The sequence below is a fragment of the Cebidichthys violaceus genome, unplaced genomic scaffold (genome assembly GCF_023349555.1).
Source record: "Cebidichthys violaceus isolate CVI_PGR_0920_01 unplaced genomic scaffold, fCebVio1.0.p SCAF_14, whole genome shotgun sequence".
NCBI classification, from domain to species: domain Eukaryota; kingdom Metazoa; phylum Chordata; class Actinopteri; order Perciformes; family Stichaeidae; genus Cebidichthys; species Cebidichthys violaceus.
Genome location: NW_027176307.1, coordinates 15269372 through 15289572, shown reverse-complemented (window position 1 = coordinate 15289572; position 20201 = coordinate 15269372). Strand labels below are relative to the sequence as shown.

The following is a 20201-nucleotide window of genomic DNA, read 5'->3' as shown; positions in this document are numbered from 1 at the left end:
ATATATATATATATACATACATATTACCACTCTACTGTCACGGATATCTTCTGTGAAGTGCTGTTTCAACAGTTAGCTTTTTGTTTTTTTATTAAAGTTGTATCATTTCGGGGCAAATACTTCTGTACTCTACTGTAGTACACAACACAGTACACACATGTATTTTCTTTTAATAGTCTTTCATTTGAGAAACGGTCTCATGTCACATTTATTTCAGATGTTTCCATTTTTTTTTATTTCCTTTAAAAGAAAATCAAACCTCTGAAACTTTATTTAATAATAAAAAAAACTAAAACGCGTTCAAGACTTTTCCAGATGTTTTGTTTTTCAGAAAATAAAGAAAGCGTAATGAGAAGAAGAAGAAGAAGAAGAAGAAGAGCTCCTGCTCTTTCATGCTGAAACATCAGCGCTCCACACGGAGGAGCGGCGACAAACACCGGCCTACGCATGAGACTCCACACCTCTTCTTCTTCTTCTTCTTTTTCTTCTTCTGGGGATTGTTAAATAGCGTCGTCGTCCTCTTTTCTTCTTCTACACGCAGAGCAGCGGTATCTTCGGCACAGATCGTCCGTGGAAACATAACTTAACTTCATGACGGAGGCAGAAAACTAAATAAACGGTAAATTACAAAGGCAGCGGGAAAAACTCCAGCAATATGTACACTTCATGTTTTATTCCATACAAAGTTAAAGTGGATGTCTGTGGTTAATGGAGGGAGTTCAGGACGTACAATCGGGTTCACCCCCCCCCCGCTTCAGGGGCCGACGGGTAAGTTCGGCGGCCGGACCGTCAACCCGGAAGTCTCTTCTATCTCGGGCTCTCCGGGAGAGCCGGGCGGAGCCTGGACTTGCTCCGCCCCCTTTTTGTCCACTTCCTGCTGCTCTTTGATCTTCAGGATCAGCTCCTTGATCTCCTCGCGCTTCGTCTTCATCCGCTGACCAGGAAACCACTCGGACAAGTTCACCGGCAGATGGAAGCTGGGGATCGGATTCTGTACCGAAGAAAGAACAAGTTCAGCGTTTTAGTTTGTTATAAATGTTAAAAGATGAGTGTTTGTTATCATGAAGACAGACCCTAACCAATGATAAACCTATCTACCTATGAGTGTGTGTGTGTGTGTGTGTGTGTGTGTATATATATATATATATATATACACACAGTTAGGTCCATAAATATTTGGACATTGACACAATTTTCATCATTTTGGCTCTGTACACCACCACAATGGATTTGAATGAAACAATCAGGATGTGCTTTAAGTGCAGACTTTCAGCTTTAATTTGAGGGTATTTACATCCCAGTCAGGTGAACGGTGTAGGAATTACAACACATTTTATATGTGGCCCCTCCTTTTGAAGGGACCAAAAGTAATTGGACAATTGGCTGCTCAGCTGTTCCATGGCCAGGTGTGTGTTATTCCCTCATTATTTCATTGACAAGGAGCAGATAAAAGGTCTAGAGTTCGTTTCAGGTGTGGTATTTGTGTTTGGAATCTGTTGCTGTCAACTCTCAATATGAAGTCCAAAGAGCTGTCACTATCAGTGAAGCAAGCCATCATTAGGCTGAAAAATCAAAACAAACCTATCAGAGAGATAGCAAAAACATTAGGTGTGGCCAAATCAACTGTTTGGTACATTCTTAAAAAGAAAGAACGCACTGGTGAGCTCAGCAACACCAAAAGACCTGGAAGACCACGGAAAACAACTGTGGTGGATGACAGAAGAATTATTTCCCTGGTGAAGAAAACCCTTCACAGCAGTTGGCCAGATCAAGAACACTCTCCAGGAGGTAGAGGTATCTGTGTCAAAGTCAACAATCAAGAGAAGTCTTCACCAGAGTAAATACAGAGGGTTCACCACAAGATGTAAACCATTGGTGAGCCTCAAAAACAGGAAGACCAGATTAGAGTTTGCCAAAAAACATCTAAAAGAGCCTGAACAGTTGTGGAACAACATCCTATGGACAGATGAGGCAAAGATCAACTTGTACCAGAATGATGGGAAGAGAAGAGTATGGAGAAGGGAAGGAACTGCTCATGATCCAAAGCATACCACCTCATCAGTGAAGCATGGTGGAGGTAGTGTTATGGCGTGGGCATGTATGGCTGCCAATGGAACTGGTTCCCTTGTATGTATTGATGATGTGACTGCTGACAAAAGCAGTAGGATAAATTCTGAAGTGTTTCGGGCAATATTATCTGCTCATATTCAGCCAAATGCTTCAGAACTCATTGGACGGCGCTTCACAGTGCAGACGGACAATGACCCGAAGCATACTGCGAAAGCAACCAAAGAGCTTTTTAAGGCAAAGAAGTGGAATGTTCTGCAATGGCCAAGTCAGTCACCTGACCTGAATCCAATTGAGCATGCACTTCACTTGCTGAAGACAAAACTGAAGGGAAAATGCCCCAAGAACAAGCAGGAACTGAAGACGGTTGCAGTAGAGGCCTGGCAGAACATCACCAGGGATGAAATCCAGCGTCTGCTGATGTCTGTGGGTTCCAGACTTCAGGCTGTCATTGACTGCAAAGGATTTGCAACCAAGTATTAAAAGTGACAATTACATTGATGATTATGTTAGTTTGTCCAATTACTTTTGGTCCCTTCAAAAGGAGGGGCCACATATAAAATGTGTTGTAATTCCTACACCGTTCACCTGACTGGGATGTAAATACCCTCAAATTAAAGCTGAAAGTCTGCACTTAAAGCACATCCTGATTGTTTCATTCAAATCCATTGTGGTGGTGTACAGAGCCAAAATGATGAAAATTGTGTCAATGTCCAAATATTTATGGACCTAACTGTATACATTATTTTATGGCTCTTTTATTTAGTAAAGACACATTTATTTTATATTTTTTCAATATTATCTGATTATTATTTATTTACATATTTTGAAGTATTTATTTTATGGCTCTATTATTTAGTAAATACACATTTAATTTAATTAAATTGTTATCTACTTTTTTAAAATTTGTTTATTTTGAAACATTTATTTTATGGCCTTTTTATTTACTATATATACATTTATTTGATCTTTGTCTATTTTTATTTGATTCGTATTTATTTATTTGTAAAAAAATATTGTATCACTTTTTTTATTTAGTAACTACACATTTATTTCACTTTCTCAGTTTATTTCTTTTGCTTATTGTTTGTACTCTACCAATATGTTTAATATCTGTGACATGAACATTATTTGAACAACATTCTCTCGCCTCACCTCGAAGAAGCTCTCCACGTACTGCAGGACGTAGACTCCACAGTCGCTGAAGTTGTCCTGCTGAGGCACTCGGGGACTCGAACCCTTCATCGCGTCTTTACCGAAGCTCCTCTGGCTCTCTTTACGCACCTCCCACTCCACCTCCAGGTACCTGAAACAAGCGCACCCTCGGTCACCGCCGGGAGGAAACACTCGATAACGATCGACAGGGAGCGTCAAGAAAACGGTCTCAGTGATGCTAACAAGATATTAACATTAAAAACATGATTATAACTATAAGTTGATGGTGTGTGTGTGTGTGTGTGTGTGTGTGTGTGTGTGTGTGTGTGTGTGTGTGGACTTTGAGAAGAAGTAGCTCAGGTACCATTACTGCCTCCATGAGCTCAGTCTGTTCTAATGTTCTATATTAAAGTTAATATGTCAACATTTTACGTTACATTTCGGACGTTTTTCTGTCGGAAGCGTTTGTCACACGTGATGTGTTCAAAGACCGTTGGAAAGATGAACATCTGAAGATTGCAGCTCCTAGCTGTGATAAACGGTGTAGTTTTAGGGATTAACATGCTTTTCAATCCCACCGGCTGGTTTTGGGTTAATGCACAGAATATTATACCTACGACTATCTCTAAAATAAAATCATTAAAATGAAATCACTAAAATAAAATCATTAAAATAAAATAAAATCATTTAAATAAAATCACAAAAATAAAATCATTAAAATAAAATAAAATCATTTAAATAAAATCACTAAAATAAAATAAAATCATTAAAATAAAATAGAATCACTAAAATAGAATCAGCTCACTCTCTGAGAGTTTTCACCACCGTCGACCTGGCCGGACCTCGCAGGGAATCCATGATGAGGATACAAGGTCTGAAGAAGAGAAACAACAGTCAACAATCTCTCTCTCTCTCTCTCTCTCTCTCTCTCTCTCTCTCTCTCTCTCTCTCTCTAAGCGGTGCTGCCCCCTGCTGGTGAAAAGCCAGACATGCACGGACTTACTGTTTGCAGAGGTTCAGTTTGGCGGCCAGAGCGGAGGCGTCCGCGCCGAGCGCGTCTTCAGCCAGCGTCCCGTCTTCGCTGCACTCGTCCTGGAGACACAGACGGGAACTCATAGTGACCACAGTCCTAAAGTACTTCATTCAGAGGAGACAGACAGGAGGTGAGGACGGGTACCTGACAGGAGCTCTGGTCGTCGGAGAAGGTGAAGGCGTCGTCGTCTCCTTTAGTTGAACTGTAGCAGACGCTGATTCTCTGCAGCTCACCTGAAGGAAGCGTGTTTTAATGTGATGCTTTAGGAACCACATCAAATAACGGTTAATTACAGTAATGCTGTTCCGGTCCAGACGGAGACTCACTTGTGTATTGCTGCTGCTCTGGATCAGCCTGGTTGTTGCCGGTCACCGTCGTGGTCCTGGAAGCCTCCGGCCTCCCGTCCGTGAAGGCCACGTTCTCCTTGGCGGAGGGCTCTCCCTCGGTCTGACCGTCCGTGGACGCCTCAGGGGCGCCGGGGGACGGGTCCTCCGGGGAGCAGTCCAGCCCGTCCGGGGACAGAGGACGGCAGTGCTCCGGGAGGTTCTCCTCTGACGGGGGGGCGCCGTGGTAGAGCGGGTTCTGCTCGTAGACCGGACCCCTGAGACCCGGGAAGCAGATGACGGCCAGGTACCAGTGAGCTCTGACAACACGAGAGACGTGCAGTTATTTAACACCCGTTTATTATATAATCATTATATTTAACACCTGTTTACACTTGTTTAACCAGGGAAGACCCAAAGAGACTCAACCTCCTTAAAAATATATGTGTGTGTGTGTGTGTGTGTATATATATATATGCACATATATATTATATTTTTCAAAATAAAATAAAAAATATTATATTAATATATATCATATGTTTTATTATATTTTTCTAGATTATACATATATTGTATATATATTATAATTGTTATATATATATATGTATATATATATTTATTTATTTTATTTTTCAACAAATTTAAAAAAAGTTTCGTTATTGAAATATTTCTAAATCATGAAATAATATTTTATAATAATGAATTAATAAAAAATAAATGTATATAACAAAATAATAAAACAAGTAATTATTAAATAAATATAAAAATATATATATTTTTATTTAACAAAAAAGAATAGAAAATAAAATAAATACACTTAAAAGTTAATAAAAAAAAATTAAAAAAAACATATATAAACTGAAAAATGTGCCTAAATTATAGAGAAGACTCACGACTCATTGATAGGAACAAAAATGAAGTCCTTCTGGAAGAGATCTACGTGCCGAGTCCACGTCTTCACCCTGTTGTGCTTCCTTTTCTGGATTCTGGAGAGAAAAAAAAAAATCAAAAAAGCACAAGTTTCAGTTTGAGCCTCCAGCAGCAGAGATATGACGATACGTGAACATGGCGTCGGCTGGAGACTCACGGCAGGTTGGTGGTGTCGGGAGCGTTCCTCCGCTCCCTCTGGTTCAGCCTCTTGTAGAAGAAGGAGCTGAACACGTGGATTCTTTGAGCGTCGTCCTTTTTCAACTTCTCCAGAACTAAATATCTAAAGGAAGGAGGACAAATCAAACTTCTCTGTCGCAGAGAAAACAAACAGATATTTGGTGTCTCACAGTGTGGAGCGTCGTCTTTTTAAAACCAAACACTTACTTTAAATAAAAGTCTATGATGACGTCGTTGAGGAACTCTCCGTCGTTAAGGCAGTGGAGGTCTTCGTTAGTGACCGACATGCCTCCCTTGGCCGGAGGAGGAGGATACACCATTAATCTGGAAGAGAAACACCACCAAACACACACCGTTACGCCGGAGGAGGCCGAGCATCGATCCACCGACGGATCGGGAAACCACTGACCCACAGAGCACGACTGGGGCTGTGCCGAACACTTCAAAGCTTCACTGAACCTCAATATTTTTGTCAGCGAACCTAATGTTTACCAAAAACCTCCGACAAGTACAGGAGGAAGTAAACAGAGAGAGAGTCCCTCACTTGACGATGGGTCCGGAGAAGGTGGGCTGGAGGTCGGTCATGTCGTCGTCGTCGTCTTCAAAGTATCCTCCGGTGTGTTGGCGCGTCGCCATCCGTGTGCGTACGGTCACGCTGACCGGGCTCGCCGGGGGGGCCTGCGCCACCTTCGTCGCCGGGGATCCCTGTGAGACCTTGTGAGGGCTTTGGGTCGGCTTCTCCTGCAGAGACGGAAACAAACAACCTCCTCGTTCATGTCTGGTTCAGTTTTCTAACATTAGAAGCTGAACATCTTGGTGAACGGAGACAAAGCGATGACAGAGTTGGATTACGACGGTCTCACCTTCTCCTCCTTCTGTTTCAGGGCCTTGTTGAAGTTCACCAGGCGGATGTTTGCCTCCTCGAAGGGCAGCTTTGCGGGGAAGTTGCTGAGGTTGTTGGTCCGGCCGATCTCTCCCAGGATGTCCTCCAGGATGGCCTGCTCCTTCATCACCAGGCCGTTCTCAAAGATCAGGACGATGAACTTCTCGTCCGACTCTGACGGCACGGAGAGGCAGACGGTAGCTTTACTTTTAAAAGCTTTAAACGTATCAAATCGATCATTAATATTCATATTTAGACCTTTTATTGAGGCACTCCAGATGCATCCTGTTTGCCTCTATACAATCCCTCTCTACATTTTATACCCTTCATGCTTTTCACAAAGCATTTCAGCTTGAATGTTCTGCAGCGATGTAGGATTGTTTAAAAAGGAGAGTTGTCAGAACGTGAACAATGAGAAGAAGACGTTAAAGATACCAGACATGAAGTCCAGTTGTGTTCTCTGCTGCTTTGTGCAGTCTGGTACTCCTACTGTATTATTTGTGTGTTGTGGTACTTGTACTGGTACTCCTACTGTATTATTTGTGTGTTGTGGTACTTGTACTGGTACTCCTACTGTATTATTTGTGTGTTGTGGTACTTGTACTGGTACTCCTACTGTATTATTTGTGTGTTGTGGTACTTGTACTCACTGTCCCCGGTACAGTCGTACCAGTGAGCTCCCTTCTCCTCCGACATGTCGAGCTGCGTGCGAAGCCGGACGCACTCGGCCGGAGTCGTCTGGAAGAACAAGACCGGAAGCTTCCGGACGCTGCACCACTCGCAGCTGATCAGCTCCGACGCCCGGAGACAGATGTTCTCCACGGTGTTTCGCTCCGAGCCTGACGACCAAAAAAACAAAAACAAGACACAATGAAAAGATGTAAAAAACAACACGACGAGGAGAAGACCCAGCAATGTGACTTCCCCAGAATCCGTCTTATATTACTGTCCCTACTGTGTAGCTTGGAGACACAGACAGGAGAACGTATGTCCTACCTTCAGTTTCCAGCTGGATCTGCTCGATGGAAAACTGGAAGAAGAAAGAACAAGGAATGTCACAGCGGAGTCGCTCGACTGGAGTTTGAAGATATTTAAAATTGACAGAGTTTTTGTTTACATGCGGCTCAACGCGCTGAGACGCTGCAGAGTCCGGCGGACATTTTTAAAAAAGCATTTAGAAACCAGAGCACTCACGACGACGGGCTTCGTCACCATCCTGCGGAGAGTTCCCACTCTGACGCTCCGACACTCCAGAATGATGCTGTCGCACTTGTTGGACGTGAACTTGGGTTTCTTTGGCCTCGGAGTAAACTGCTCGGGGGGTTGATTCCCAAACTGAAAGAGTAAATGAAAAGAGAAGTGGACTTTAAGGACGGAGCCTGAGGTGCTCTGTGGTTGTGTTTCACTTCACATTCAAGTCTCGTTTATCCACAGACAAAAAACAGTGGAGGGTTCTCCTCCTCTGTGGCTCAGAAGTGATGAATGAATGAGTCAGTTTTCTTTAAACCATCGACAAAACGATGGTTCTTCTCCTCTCTTCTTAAGAGAAGAGAAGAGAAGAGAGGAGAGGGGAGGAGAGGAGAGGAGAGGAGAGGAGAGGAGAGGAGAGGAGAGGCTGAAACATGAGAATAGTTCAATATTCACAGCTTGAGGGTTTCCTTTGTTTTCATTAACATTAGTAACACTTGTGGATATAAAGATTCCAGTGTTTTCCAATTTTTGTAAAAGAAATTGTGAAAGAAATTCGACTAGCGTTATTATTTCTTTTGTTATGAATGATGTCATCATAACTGTTATTCTGCACTGAAGACATGTTCTAGTTCTCTCTACTTCTACTCATGATGGTTCTGTTTCCACAGAGGAGCAGGACTTTTATTTTGTAGAGAAAATCAAGACCACAGAGAGAACACTGAGCAAATAAAAGCCCTGAAACTGTCTGGGGTCCAGAGTGTTAAACTGCTCACCTGATCCTTCATCCGGGCTCTCCGCGGTATCGTGATCTTCATGTTGACGTCCTCGAAGAACTCGGTGTTGGGCTCCTCCTGCTCTCCGGCGCTCTTCACCGCCGCCTCCACTCTGCCTCCAGAGGGCGCCGGCGAGGAGTGAGCGGAGTCGGCGGGTCGAGGGGAGACGCTGTCCAGCCTGTTGACGCTCCCTGTGCTGGCGTTGTCTGCCTCCTCCTCGTCATCGCTGGACAGGACGACTGGGGAAGGGACATCACGCATCATCATACATGATACTAAGTCATTATTTAGAGATACTAAGTCATTATATAGAGATACTAAGTCATTATACATGATACTAAGTCATTATTTAGAGATACTAAGTCATTATATAGAGATACTAAGTCATTATATAGAGATACTAAGTCATTATTTAGAGATACTAAGTCATTATTTAGAGATACTAAGTCATTAGTTAGAGATACTAAAACATTATTTAGAGATACTAAGTCATTATTTAGAGATACTAAGTCATTATACATGATACTAAGTCATTATACATGATACTAAGTCATTATTTAGAGATACTAAGTCATTATATAGAGATACTAAGTCATTATACATGATACTAAGTCATTATTTAGAGATACTAAGTCATTATAGAGAGATACTAAGTCATTATACATGATACTATGTCATTATTTAGTGATACTAAGTCATTATACATGATACTAAGTCATTATTTAGTGATACTAAGTCATTATATAGAGATACTAAGTCATTATTTAGAGATACTAAGTCATTATTTAGAGATACTAAGTCATTATTTAGAGATACTAAGTCATTATACATGATACTAAGTCATTATTTAGAGATACTAAGTCATTATAGAGAGATACTAAGTCATTATACATGATACTAAGTCATTATTTAGTGATACTAAGTCATTATATAGAGATACTAAGTCATTATTTAGAGATACTAAGTCATTATTTAGAGATACTAAGTCATTATTTAGAGATACTAAGTCATTATAGAGAGATACTAAGTCATTATATAGAGATATTAAGTCATTATATAGAGATACTAAGTCATTATTTAGAGATACTAAGTCATTACAGAGAGATACTAAGTCATTATATAGAAATACTAAGTCATTATTTAGAGATACTAAGTCATTATTTAGAGATACTAAGTCATTATAGAGAGATACTAAGTCATTATATAGAGATATTAAGTCATTATATAGAGACACTAAGTCATTATATAGAGATACTAAGTCATGAGTTAGAGATACTAAGTCATTAGTTAGAGATACTAAGACATAATTAAAGATACTAAGTCTTTACTTTGAGATACTAAGTCATAATTAAAGATGCTAAGTCATTATTTTAAGATACTAAGTCAATATTTAGAGATACTAAGTCATTATTTTAAGATACTAAGTCATTATTTAGAGATACTAAGTCATTACTTTGAGATACTAAGTCATTACTTTGAGATAAGTCATAATTAAAGATACTAACTCATTATTTAGAAATACTAAGTCATTATTAAAGATACTAAGACATAATTAAAGATACTAAGTCATTATTAAAGATACTAAGTCATTATTTTGAGATACTAAGTCATAATTAAAGATACTAACTCATTATTTAGAGATACTAAGTCATTATTTAGAGATACTAAGTCATTAGTAAGAGGTACTAAGACATTCGTTAGAGATACTAAGTCATTATTTAGAGATACTAAGTCATTATTAAAGATACTAAGTAATTATTTTAAGATACTAAGTCATTATTTAGAGATACTAAGTCATTATTTAGAGATAATAAGTCATTATTTTGCGATACTCAAGTCAATCCTTCAAACCCGCTTCTTCACCAGAACTTTTTTTACTCACTGGGGTCGTTGAGCTCGTGCCGCTGTGCCGCCGTCGCCTTCTTCCCTTTGTTGGCCGGGTGGTTCCTGGGTCCGTAGCAGCTGGACGTCCCGGCTAACAGAGGCGTCCTACCGTTGCTCAGAGGCAGAATGGTCCCCCTGGTGCTCACCATCCGTACGGGCAGAGGCTCCCCGCGGGGCCCCCTCATGGTCGCCGCCGGTTTGTAGAAGTTCTGCTGCTGCTGCTGCTGCTGCGGGCCGTTGGGTCCGGGGCACGGCTGGGACCGGATGGGGGGCCGGGGGGTCGGGGAGGTCAGCGTGGCCGGCTGACACGGCGGCAGCAGAGCCGACCCGGCGCCACAGATCTGACACTTGCTGACGTCCTCGCTCGGCTTGTTGCACTTCAAGCACACCGTGTGGTAGACGGTCGGCCGCAGAGCCTGCCGAGGAAAAAACTCCCGTTAGAGGTGGATTAATGGATTCCGACAACTCCTAAATATAATATCTGACCAAATGCTTTCTGGGTAATGTAGTCCCGAGGCTCTTACCTCTGCTGCTTTGACCTGCGAGGGGAAAGTACAGCAGTCCTCCAACGGCTTCCTCTTCTGCTGGATGCGACGCTTCACGTTCAGCGTCTCCTCTTCTGAAAGGTCTAACCAGAAAACAACCAACTTATGGATCTGATCCAAACTGCGATGGATTTTACTTTACAGAACACTACAGAACACCATCACCAACACCAGATGATTTTGGCAGCAATCAGTACAGGAGAGAGAAGCAAGGAACAGCGTAGTAATAGTTCGTAAGAATAGTAAACAATAAAGGAACTTGTTCAAAGATCTGATGAGTGATATTTGCCTTCGTTTGACCCTCTGAACCCTGAAACCATCCGGCGGGATGGAAACGCATGTTTTCTTTAAACAATCACCAAAACTACACCGTTTATCACAGCCAGACACTGTAACAACTGTCACAATCAAAGAGTTTCATCTTTACGACGGCCCTTGAACACATCATGTGTGACGAACGCTTTGACAACAAAGTCAGATGTTGCGATATTTAATAATATACTTTATTTATCCTTCAATCTTTGATCAAAAACAGAGACCACCGTACTCTTCTGAGGTGGAAACACTTTTGTCGTCACTGTGGCAGCTGGTCTGTAACCAGAGAGGACAACATCTGAGGAGACACCAGAGGAAAGCACCAGATGTTGATGGTGAAGCTCACTGCTGATAACTGAGGCCACGGCAGCTGAACTCATTATATTATTATCATTATTATCTTACCTGGACCATCAGAGGAGACAGTTTAGAGAGAAAATCAAGATGTTATTCTGAACACAAGGTGTTCAGAAGGTGTGATTTTAATCTCTCTGAGCGTCCCGGCATTCGTTTACTCACATTTTGTATCTTCCAAAACTAAAAATAAATGACGATGATGATAAAAAAAATTGGGGAAACGCTTCCCACCAAGGTCACCTATATATTCTTATTTTCCATATTCGCTCAGAGAACAAGCGTTTCATAAGCTTCTCCTCCCTCAGCGAGGAGCTTTGAGGATTAGATGTGGGAGGCCTGAGATCTCCTCCTCGTCTGGCAGGAGCAGCGAGGAGGAGATCTGCAGACGTTGCTGGCTGTCACACACACACACACACACACACACACACACACACACACACACACACACACACACACACACACACACACACACACACACACACACACACACACACACACACACAATGTGCCCGTCGACATTCAACAGTAGCTTCTCTTCAAAGAACAGTTTGAGAATGACTTTAAATAAATAAGTCTCCTGTGTGTGTGTGTGTGTGTGTGTGTGTGTGTGTGTGTGTGTGTGTGTGTGTGTGTGTGTGTGTGTGTGTGTGTGTGTGTGTGTGTGTGTGTGTGTGTGTGTGTGTGTGCGCGTGCGTGCGTGCGTGCGTGTGAGCTGTGGACTCTACCTGAGATCTCTGGACAGGTGAGGACGATGCTGTCCACTTCTACTGCTTGCTGTGTGGTGGAGAAGTCTTTTCTGCAGGAGAGAGAAAAAGACAACGTTGACCTTTTAAAAATAGAAGTCTAGTCTAAAATGACTCTACTTCTCTCTAGTGTCCAGCAGGGGGCGACTCCTCTGGTTGTATAGAAGTCTAGTCTAAAATGACTCTACTTCTCTCTTGATTTATTCCCTCAGTAAACATTGTAAACATGAGTTTATGGTCTCAATCTCTAGTTTACAGTCTTCTTCAATACAGCATGATGTTCATTTAGTACATTATGCTCCATTTAGAGTCAAACAGACCATAAAGCAGGGGATGATTTAGGGGTGGGGCTACACACTGATTGACAGGTCTCTACCAGAGACGTATACGGCGACTGGATTTAACACTTCAAGCTGTTGTTACTGTACAAACCACAGTTCTGTTAATGTAGCATTAGTCACTCATTCATGGTTCATCACAGTCTCTCAGTGTCAGAGATGCACATACAGGTGAGATGAGAGCCAGTGAGCGTGAAGCAGCAGGATCAGAGTCTTACCTTTCCTTCAGATCAAGGCTGCTTGAAGACAGAAACCAAAAAGACACAAAACGTCTCACTAATGCAACTCAATCAAAGGGGTTCTGTTCTCTACGCCACAAGAGGATGAACACACTTCGTCTCCGTCGTTGGAGAACAAACCGAGGATGAAGACGAGGATGACGCCTCACGTTCCTTTATCTGGAGCTCCTCTGAACCGGAGCGTCTCAGACCGACTCCATTTAATATCATAAAAAACGTATATCGAATAACTGGTGGTCTGGTGCTTTATTTAGTCCATTTAAATAGAGCTGTATCACAAGTAGAGCTGCATCTAATTAATCTAGACATTAAAACAGTTACAGATTTATACAATGTAATGAGAGAAAGAAAAGTAATCCAGTAACAAGTTCCTGCGTCACAAGCTAAACGCTAATGCGGCTAACGGTTGCAGAAGTGTAGTTCCTCAACGTTCAGCGTCTGCGTCTCACCTTTGGACCGGTTTGCGGACTGCAGACGGCATCTGAGCGTGCTGAAAGTGTCGACCCTGCAGGACGATTCCCTGCGACGGCGCCGGACTGATGATGAAATAGTTGGTTCTGTTGGGGATGACGGGGGGAGACGACGCTACTGAGAGGGGGACGTCGCTGCAGGAGGGGGGAGAGTCAGAGGGAGTCAAAACAAACAATATATTATACTTCAATAAATATTGATCTAAAAGGGTTTGTTTTACCTTTTAAATCTCTTTTTAAAGAGTTTCTTTAACCGTTATCTGGTTATTTTATTCTTTACCTTATTAATAAGATATTAAGTGTTCATGTTATTAGATTTAAGATGGCACTTTAATTCATATATATTTATGATAGTTATTGTATTTATTTAGACGTTCCCGTCACTGAGTTCACAGGAAACTATGTGATGAAAAGTATCAAAACTAATTCTCAGGTTAAAAAAAAGAAGATAAAAATCTAAATTAAAAGTAGAAAGATTGACATGAATCCGTTGGCTTGTGTAGATTTAATATCTTTAATAAATAGAAACAAGTGAAGACAAACGTGAATCAGAAACATTCATTTGTGAACTAAACATTGAACTGCAGTCGTTTATTCCATATTTCTGACTCGTTTTAAATCATCAGTGTTTTCATTAATAACCACATTCCAGACTTCATATGAATATATATATATATATATATATATATATATATATATATATATATATATATATATGAATATATATACATATGAATATAAATATAGTAGAGTACCTGAGTCTTTTGGGCGCCAGCTTGTTCAGAGGCCTCATGTGATTATTTGGCCGGTTTTCATACGTTCTCAATGGATCAGAAGAAGTGAAGTGTCTCAGAGCAGGAGACTGAGGACACACACACACACACACACACACACACACACACACACACACACACACACAGAGAGAGACAGAGCGAGAGAGAGAGTCAGAGAGAGAGTCAGAGAGAGAGAGTCAGAGAGAGAGTCAAAGTCAGAGAGAGTCAGAGAGAGTCAGAGTCAGAGAGAGAGTCAGAGAGAGAGAGTCAGAGAGAGAGACAAAGAGTCAGAGAGAGAGTCAGAGAGAGAGAGTCAGAGAGAGAGAGTCAGAGAGAGAGAGTCAGAGAGAGAGAGACAAAGAGTCAGAGAGACAAAGAGTCAGAGAGAGAGAGTCACAGAGAGAGAGAGTCAGAGAGAAAGACAGAGAGAGAGTCAGAGAGAGAGAGAGAGAGAGAGAGAGAGAGAGAGAGAGAGAGAGAGAGAGAGAGAGAGAGAGAGGTAGAGAGAGAGTCAGAGTCAGAGAGAGAGACATTAAGACAATTATTTTGAAATGAGTTTAAATATGCAAATGAGGTGTTCTTTAATGGTATTTTTTGGTGAATTTAGGAGAATTCTACAGACGTAAAGACCAAAACATGGTTACTGGCTCCTTTAATTCCTGATTTATATCTGACAAATCTAGTGTGAATGATCCTTTACAGGACAATCAGAGGCCAAAAGGCCTCAACAACAACAACAACAACAACACCACCACCACCACCACCAGCAGCCCTGAAGGCCTCCCAGAGCACCCCAGCAGTGTTGGCTGCCGGGGTCCTTTGGGGGCCGTCCTTCTGTCTGCAGGACCAATCAGAGAGCTCCGCTGGGAGACCACATGACCAGCGGTGAGAGTCAGAAAGCGAGAGGAGGAAGAGAGAAAGATAAAGAAGATGAAGACAAAGACGAAGAAGAGTTCAGGGAGGAGCTTTACCTTCTTCTCCTCGGGGGAGGTGGGCTGCTGCCGGTCCATCTCCTCCATGCTCACCACGCTCACACTGAGGACACACACACACACAACACACGTGTTCAGACTACTGTGTGTGTGTGTGTGTGTGTGTGTGTGTGTGTAGGTTTGAACGATGCTTGATCAGAGAACTGATCATGAGAAACCTGAGCTAACAGGAAGCGTAGAAGCTCAGGTGTTCACAGACTTTAACTAAAACAGTCAATGTATTCAAAACTAGTGATTTTGATAATCTATTACTCGTTTCATTCATTTATCAAGTAAAAACTCCCTCGTTCGTTACTCAAAACTTATTATGGACCGTTGTTATTATTATCTAAACCACATAGATTAAGAATTGATTGAAATATTCTAACAATATAATTAATAAAAGTGTCATTAGCTGTAACTCTAGCATCTTAAAATTAAGAATAAATGTGCAAAGTAGTTAGAAAGGTGCAGAGAAAGGTGCATTCTGCTGCAGGTTTTTTTAATAGTTTAAAGATGAGGATGAAGCTCTTCTGTCCTGATGATCGATATCCACCATCAGACAACGACGCTGCAGGGTTCAGGTTTACAGTGGGACTGCTGCACTAACAGGAGGAGGTGAGTGGTTCATCATCATGGAGAGGGGGGGGGGGGGGGGGGGGTGCTTACTCATGACTCCTCTCCTCTTCGCTGTCACCAGAGAGAGAGAAGCTCCAGTTGTTGTGCTTGTAGCCTCCGTCTCTTCTGGTCTCTGATCGATCCAGAGCTTCAATGAGACGATAAAAACCAGAGTGAGACTCAGGACACAAAGCTTTAGGCTCCTTTATAAGTCTGCGTCTTTCTGTAAACGGACATATAAATACACTCATGTCACAGTTTGGTCCAATGTCACATTCATCCTTCTGTTCTCAGACCTGGTTGACTCTGTTAGTGGTGCTCAATGAGGACAAGTAGTATTTAAAGAGAAGCACGTTCAGAGCAGCACCGCAGCCACCGAGAGTTCACCTCCAGCCAGTCTCTAGAATACGTCAAGATGTGAAAATGGAAACTATATTTGAAGTTTCAGCAACCAAAAGATGATTGCTGGTTGCCAGCTTAACGTTTTATCAGTTGACCGTTTCTCTTATTTCTTTGTCAAACGTCATGATTTAATGCTTATGACAATTAAGAGCTGATCTTACAGAGTTTGTCAAAATAATAAAGCTTACTTTTTATATCCTGCGTTTGCCCAGATTTCTTTATCTAAATGACTTAACGCTTCCTTTCCTTACAGACGGTATACGTCCATGAAATGTGAACCGTCCCTTCTTTAAAGCAGAGACACAAAGAGACTTCTTCTTCTTCTTCTTCTTCTTCTCACGCGTCCTCTGACTTCAGTCCTGCCGTCTCAAACCCAACGACCTCTCACTCCTCATCTTGTTAATGGGAGTTATCCATCTGGCTGTGAGCCCAGCAGGTAAACATCAGTTAAAACCTCCATCTCGCCTTAAAAGCTGCGGCTTTTAAAACACACACACACACACACACACACACACACACACACACACACACACACACACACACACACACACACACACACACACACACACACACACACACACACACACACACACCCCTTCCTGTGCAGCTGCACAAGTGGATAAGCAGACGTTGAGGAGATGCGACAGAAAGAAAAATGCCGCCTGTTTTAAGAGCATCATCCATTTCAGGGGTAATTTAAAAAAAAGAAAAATGACAGGAAGAGGTTCAGAAATCATGAATCACGTTATGATCCCAGAGCTCAGTCATCTGGATCAATCCTGCGGGAGCCGAATGAAGCCGGTTCTAATCTCCTCTCTCCAGCAAGTACACAGAGTGGACCTCAGAGTCTGGACCCGGCTCCGCCGATCACAACAGAAGCTCCCGATCACGCCGGCGAGGAGGACGGCGAGCTCCGGGACACTCGTTTGTTTTTAAGACGGTGAGAGGAAAACCTCCGGGGAGGACCCACAGACACGACTCATCCGAACGGACTGAAGCGAGAACTTTGACCCTCACGTGATCAAACCCGAGCCGCTCACAACGACACTCAGAGGAAGTGGAACTCTTCTGCATGCCAAACATGGAGCCCATCAACCAAAACACAGGATTCCCAATGAGACCCTCTGGCAGCGGTTTCACCAAAAGCTGCGTTTTGCAACACGAGGTCACTTCCTCTCCTTTTTGATGCCAACAATGAACCGCATCTCCACATTGTTGCTATCCGACGACAGCATCAAATGCCCTGAAAGTACAGCAGAGAGCTGATTACAGCGCACTAGAGCAGCAGCCCGAGCAAAGCACAGCCCTGAATGACTCCTGAATGCATCTGCATGATTTGCATGTGAATCATTTGGGGGAAGCTCGACACTGACAACACACATCTGCACGTCGCTTCTGTGAAACCAGAGCCTGCCTCCACACATCTTCAATGATACGTTGTTGTTGCCAGGCAGGTTTCCTTTTTAGACTGTCAAGTAGAGAAAGTCTTGTCTCTTATTAGTCCCAAATTTAGACTTTTATATTTACAACAATTAGGAACTCCTGGTTTCTCCTTGATCTCAAGGAGAAACATCGCGAGGTCGAGAATAGATAAACGCTTTAAAACGCACGGCATCATCTCCTTTACGTTCTTAAAGGACGGTCCAGTGTATCCTTTGCTAAAGGAGATAAGAAAGGACGCATTGAAGCACCTTTCCTTGGCAGCTAAGAGAATTCAACCAGCTCTCATCGTGACACTTCCTGGTCATCTCCCTTTAGAGAGGAAGCTTCCTAAGCAAGAAAATACCGCAGCACAAAACCAACACCACCGTGCGTCTCTTAATACCGTCTGACTTCCTGTCTGTGGCTCTCAGCTCATTGGTTCCTACTGATGAAAGTATGACGATCTTTAAAAACACATCACAAACATATATAGATTAATTCCTTAAAAACAAAATACAGCTGGTCACTGTAGCTTTTCATCAAACAAACAGGAGGAATTAGTGCATTTATTGGGGACTACTTTCAGCGGCGGAGTAATCCACATTCGGTGCTCTGGTGAGTATTTGACTGAGTCTTAATAAACGACAGTGTGTGTGTTCATGGAGATAAAGCAGCAGTTAGATTACTAATGTGTTTTTAATGGAGATCTAAGAGATAGTTCATACATTCACTGTTGGTTTTTGGCCTTTAGAATATCTCACACTTCTCTCTTATAGAAATAGTGGTTTAAAAAGATTATAATTGACAAATTAGATGTTTTTCCTCCTTGAACAAAAGTTAACGGTACCCTAAATCCTATGGCTACAACTCTGCTCCCCTGTCCTCATGACACTGCCACTGACCACTGAGCAAGGCAGTAGTGACACATTTAACCCAGTCAGGCTCTTCTTCTTCTTCTTCTTCTATATAAAAATGTAGAATATCTCTCACTTCTCTCTTATAGAAATAGTGGTTTAAAAATATTAGAATTGACAAATTAGATGTTGTTTTTCTTCCTTGAACACCCTACAGCATATGGCTACATGCCATCGTGACACTGCCACTGAGCAAGGCAGTAATGACATATTTAACCCTGTCAAGCCCTTCTTCTTCTGTCTGTGAAACTCCTCACTCAAATGTGTTTAATTGTGTTTCTATACGTATTTGTTGACGTGTTTAAGTGAGCGGCCTCCTAACGTAAAATGTGAGCTATGAGACAAAGTGAAGATAATAACAGAAATGACAGTCGAAGCATTGAAAACACACTGGGAACAATTTCTGTTTACAATTAATGATTAGCCACGCTAATAGTCGAAGCTAACACGCTAGCATGCTAGCTTGGAGGCCACTTAGCGTTTTATAGCGTTTATTATAAAAGTGTTTATGTATTTTATTGTGTTTTTTAAACGTTATTTGGCTTAAAAAGCCGAGAAAAACAAAAAATAAAAGGCAGGAGAAAGGCCCGTGTTGCATCCAGAACCAGCTAACGTCAGCGCTAACGGTTCGAGCTTAAAGCCACCTAGCATTAAGATGCTAACGTTAGCCACTTTTTAGCTCCACACATATATTTTTTGGACCGTTTACACTGCGGACCCAGCAAAGCAGGAATCTCCGAGGACTGTGTGGTTCCGAGGGGGAGGGTAAAAAAAAAATGGCGACCGCAGTGTCACAGCTTACCTTCGAGGAAAAAGCTTCGATTGTGGGCCATGTTTTTATTCCATGATCCTCCTCGGATGATAGGTGGTGCTCATCGGAGACCGGATCTATATAGCGGCTCGACTGCTGCTCCGATCCACCTACAGCGGGGAAAGCTAACGCACGAACACGCGTCACTTTCGGAAGTTAAACTCTGCCTTCAGAATAAAAAGCTTTTTGCAATAAGATAAGATAAAATGAAATAATCCTTTATTAGTCCCGCAGTGGGGAAATTTACAGGATTACAGCAGCAAAGTGCGAACAAGAGACATAGTAAAAAACACAAGATCCAAACAAATATAATAAATAATAAATAAGTAATAATAATAACTGTAATAATAATAAGAAAACAGTAATAATAATAAAGCAGTAAAGAATATAAAATATAAAATAAGTAAAAAAGTACAACTAAAATATTATATATAAATTGAGTTTTAAGATGTGCAATTGTTCAAAAATAAAAATAAAAAGAAGAAGTACAATTTAAACGCTATTCTTTAAATTATAGAAAGGCAAGAGGCAGTGGTGGAGGAGGTATTATTCATATATTTTACTTTCGTAAAAGTACTTATACAACGTCGCAAAAGCCCTTCATTGAAAAAGCTACTTCAGTAAAAGTATGTAAATATAATCTGGATAACGTGTTTTAAGTGTTAAAATATAGAAATGTCTCCTGTGACTTTTCTATTATTATATATATTATATCATTAGAATATAATTACTCTTGTGATAATGTAAAAGAGAGATTATAACTGCTTTAATTAGTTTGAATCTATTAACTGATCATTATTTTCGTTATAGATTAATCTGCTGATGATTTTCTCCATTAATTGATTTATTGTTTGTTTTGTGAAAGCA

The 20201-nt window shown here is 41.6% G+C and overlaps 1 protein-coding gene across 3 annotated transcripts; it reads right to left on the bottom strand.

The window, feature by feature from the left end:
• Positions 1-651: 651 nt before the first annotated feature.
• senp6a (SUMO specific peptidase 6a) lies at positions 652-19446 on the bottom strand. 3 transcript variants are annotated; one of them, XM_068709105.1, is made up of 24 exons: positions 19326-19446; positions 15837-15933; positions 15168-15231; positions 14179-14285; positions 13403-13558; positions 12933-12953; positions 12359-12429; positions 10941-11044; positions 10415-10832; positions 8533-8771; positions 7763-7903; positions 7565-7598; positions 7219-7407; positions 6549-6742; positions 6230-6426; positions 5893-6009; positions 5666-5788; positions 5472-5564; positions 4582-4898; positions 4400-4488; positions 4226-4314; positions 4028-4096; positions 3223-3373; positions 652-991 (listed from the first exon to the last, which is right to left on the bottom strand). In XM_068709105.1, the coding sequence occupies exons 1-24, from the start codon at positions 19354-19356 to the stop codon at positions 755-757; spliced, it is 3348 nt and encodes a 1115-aa protein (XP_068565206.1). In that variant the 5' UTR covers positions 19357-19446; the 3' UTR covers positions 652-754. The 3 variants fall into 3 exon arrangements, with proteins under 3 accessions (XP_068565206.1, XP_068565207.1, XP_068565208.1); XM_068709106.1 differs by having other exon boundaries at positions 12933-12950; XM_068709107.1 differs by lacking the exon at positions 12933-12953.
• Between the last annotated feature and the right edge of the window lie 755 nt (positions 19447-20201).